A 2,745-nucleotide genomic window follows, 5' to 3' on the forward strand; every position below is an offset into this window, starting at 1 on the left:
ACCTCATCTCTACAATAAATAAAAAATTAGCTGGGCATGGTAGCGCATGCCTGTAATTCCGGCTACTTGGAAGGCTGAGGAGGAAGGATCGCCGGAGCGCAGCAGGTGGAGGCTGCAGTGGTCGGGAGCGGCCACTGCACTCCAGTCTGGGCGACAGAGTGAGACTCCAACTCAAAAAAAAAAAAAAGGAAGAATGGAAAGGAAGGAGGTAGGAGACATTTAGATGTGAGTACTGCAGGGTAAGGAAAGAAGTTGGATCTTGAGAGAAGACACCCTAGCAAAAATCCATAGCACTAAAGGAGCAACTTGTTTAAAAGGGAAACTAAACTAGGGAATTAGAGGCACACTTTAATTCTCCAAATCTTCTTTCCCCGATTTCTCTCCTAGTCAAAGACTAGGAAAGAAAAAGTCTTTGATCAAAGTCTTTAATATTATGCATCCATTCATTCAACAGACGGTTACTAAATTCAAGACCCTTCCTGAATGAAGAACCAGAAGAGGAAAATAAACCACTTCCTATGTCTACTTCCTTACCTCCCACTCATTTTTCAGCCCTCTCTGGTCTGCTTCCTATTCCTACCACTCCATGAAAATTGTTTTGTCATGATCATCTACAACTTCCACAAGGCCAAACTCCATTGTCATTTTTTTAAGCCTCTTTTTTCTTGAGATTTGGCAGCATTTGAAACAGTTGCCAATCTCTTCCTCCTCTTCCTTCTCCTCTATCCAGCTTCTTTTTTTTTTTTTTTTTTGAGTCAGGGTCTCACTGTGTTGCCCAGGCTGGAGTGCAGTGGCATAATCACGGTTCACCACAGACTCCACCTCCGGAGCTTAAGCGATACTCCTGCGTCAACCTCCCAAGTAGCTGGAACTACAGGCACGTGCCACCACATTGGACTAATTTTAAAAATTTTTTTGTAGAAGTAAGGTATGTTGCCCATGCTGGTCTTGAACTCCTGGGCTCAAGTCATCCTCCTGCCTATACCTCCCAAAGTAGGATTACAGGCTTGAGTCACCTCACCTGACTTCTATCCAGGCTTTAATGTTGGTTCTAGATGAACTCTTTACAAAGTCTTCCTTGTATTCTCACCTGTTCCCATGGTTTTATGATCTACATAATAACGATGTCCAAAATTATTTCTTAGCCCAAGGGCCACTTCCCTGAGTAGTCTATATGACTCACCTGAATGCCAAATTTTTACTGAGATGATTTTTTTTTTTTTTTGAGTTGGAGTCTCACTCTGTCGCCCAGACTGGAGTGCAGTGGCCGGGAGCGGCCACCGCAGCCTCGACCTGCTGGGCTCCGGCGATCCTTCCGCTCAACCTTCCAAGTAGCTGGAACTACAGGAGCGCGCTACCACACTCAGCTAATTTTTAAATTTATTGTAGAGATGAGGTCTTGCCAAGTTGCCCAGGCAGGTCTCCAACCCGCGGGCTCAGGCAATCCACTCACCTCAGCCTCTCAAAGCGTGGGATTACAGGCTGAGCCAACGAGCCTGGCTAGAAATGATTTTTTTTAAATCAAGTTCTCACTCTGTTGCCCAGGCTGGAATGCTGTGGCACAGTCATGGCTCACCACAGTCTCAACCTCCTGGGCTCAGGTGATCTTTCACCTCAGCCTCTTGAGTAGCTGGGACTACAGGCACGCACCACCACGCCAAGCTAGTTTTTTAAATTTTGTAGAGATGAGGTCTCCCTATGTTGCCCAGGCTGAGTTCAAATTTCTAGGCTCAAGCGATCCTCCCACCTTGGCCTCCCTAAGTGCTGGTATTATAGGCATGAGCCACTATGCCGAGCCTCAGGTGATTATTGACCCCTTCACCTGAGTGTCTCTCAGGTAATTCACATTTACCATGCCCAAAATGTAACTCAATTTCCAAACTTTTTACCAGGGCCTACCAGTCAGATCTTACTCCCTAAGCTTAGTCACAATGTTCTCCTCCAGTCCTAGTCCAGGTCAGGCTTTTTCCTGCCTCGTTTTTCCTTTTGCTTGAAACCCGTTCCCCAGTCTCTGCTTAAAGATCTTCCCTGAATCCCTAATCTAAAGAAGCCAGGCCCCACACAGCTCTTCTCAATCAGAACACTCGGCCTCATCTGTAATCATTTCGTTTGCCTGTCTCTCCAAGTCCAACCCCCAAGACTACAGGGATCTTATTTGTTTTGTTTTTATTATTTTTCTGCATTTGACAGAGGGTCTGGCCCAAAGGGAACCCTCCTAAATTTGAATGCAAAAGTTAAATGCTAAGCATACAGAGGTAACCACGATTCCACAGTCCTCAAAATAACATCTATTCCAGGAAAATCGCTTTTTTAATGGAGAGAGATGTCCGGAAAGCTCAGGCGAGGAGCCGCTCTACCGTCCACGTAGGGACAGAAGAAAGGGACCCACTCCGCGCGCGCTCCTGACGCCGGCCGAAGCTGTGTCCTGATTGGCCGGCCGCCCCATCGGCCCCGCCTGCCCGCCCTCCTTCCCCCTCGCCTACCTCTGCACTCGGTCGACGGGCCGAGAGCCGGGCTGAACATATCCGCTCTCCCTACTCAGTCTGGGCCGGACCCGCCTGCTCGAAGCACCGCTTCGCTATGCGACCTTCCCGCCGCCCCTCCACCCAGCCGGACCTCACCTGGACAGGGAGGTCTCATCTTGCCTTCCGTGTCTCGGGAGCTGGTTTTAAATCGCGCGCGCAGAGACGCCGGAACGCCGTAACGGCCGCGTTACGTCACCGGGGGGGGGGAGGGCGGGGCCCG

At 49.1% G+C, this 2,745-nt stretch overlaps 1 protein-coding gene across 1 annotated transcript in view; it reads right to left on the minus strand.

Annotated features, from left to right (window-relative positions):
• The window catches only part of NCAPH (non-SMC condensin I complex subunit H), a 42,661-nt gene extending 39,931 nt beyond the window's left edge, over window positions 1-2,730 (minus strand). Inside the window, exon 1 of the mRNA XM_008059027.2 lies at window positions 2,622-2,730. Within this exon, the coding sequence (XP_008057218.2) occupies window positions 2,622-2,640 (19 nt within the window). The 5' untranslated portion in view covers window positions 2,641-2,730. The remainder of the gene's footprint in view (window positions 1-2,621) is intronic.
• Between the last annotated feature and the right edge of the window lie 15 nt (window positions 2,731-2,745).

The sequence above is a fragment of the Carlito syrichta genome, unplaced genomic scaffold, assembly GCF_000164805.1.
Source record: "Carlito syrichta isolate Samal-C Ts95f unplaced genomic scaffold, Tarsius_syrichta-2.0.1 Scaffold303678, whole genome shotgun sequence".
NCBI classification, from domain to species: domain Eukaryota; kingdom Metazoa; phylum Chordata; class Mammalia; order Primates; family Tarsiidae; genus Carlito; species Carlito syrichta.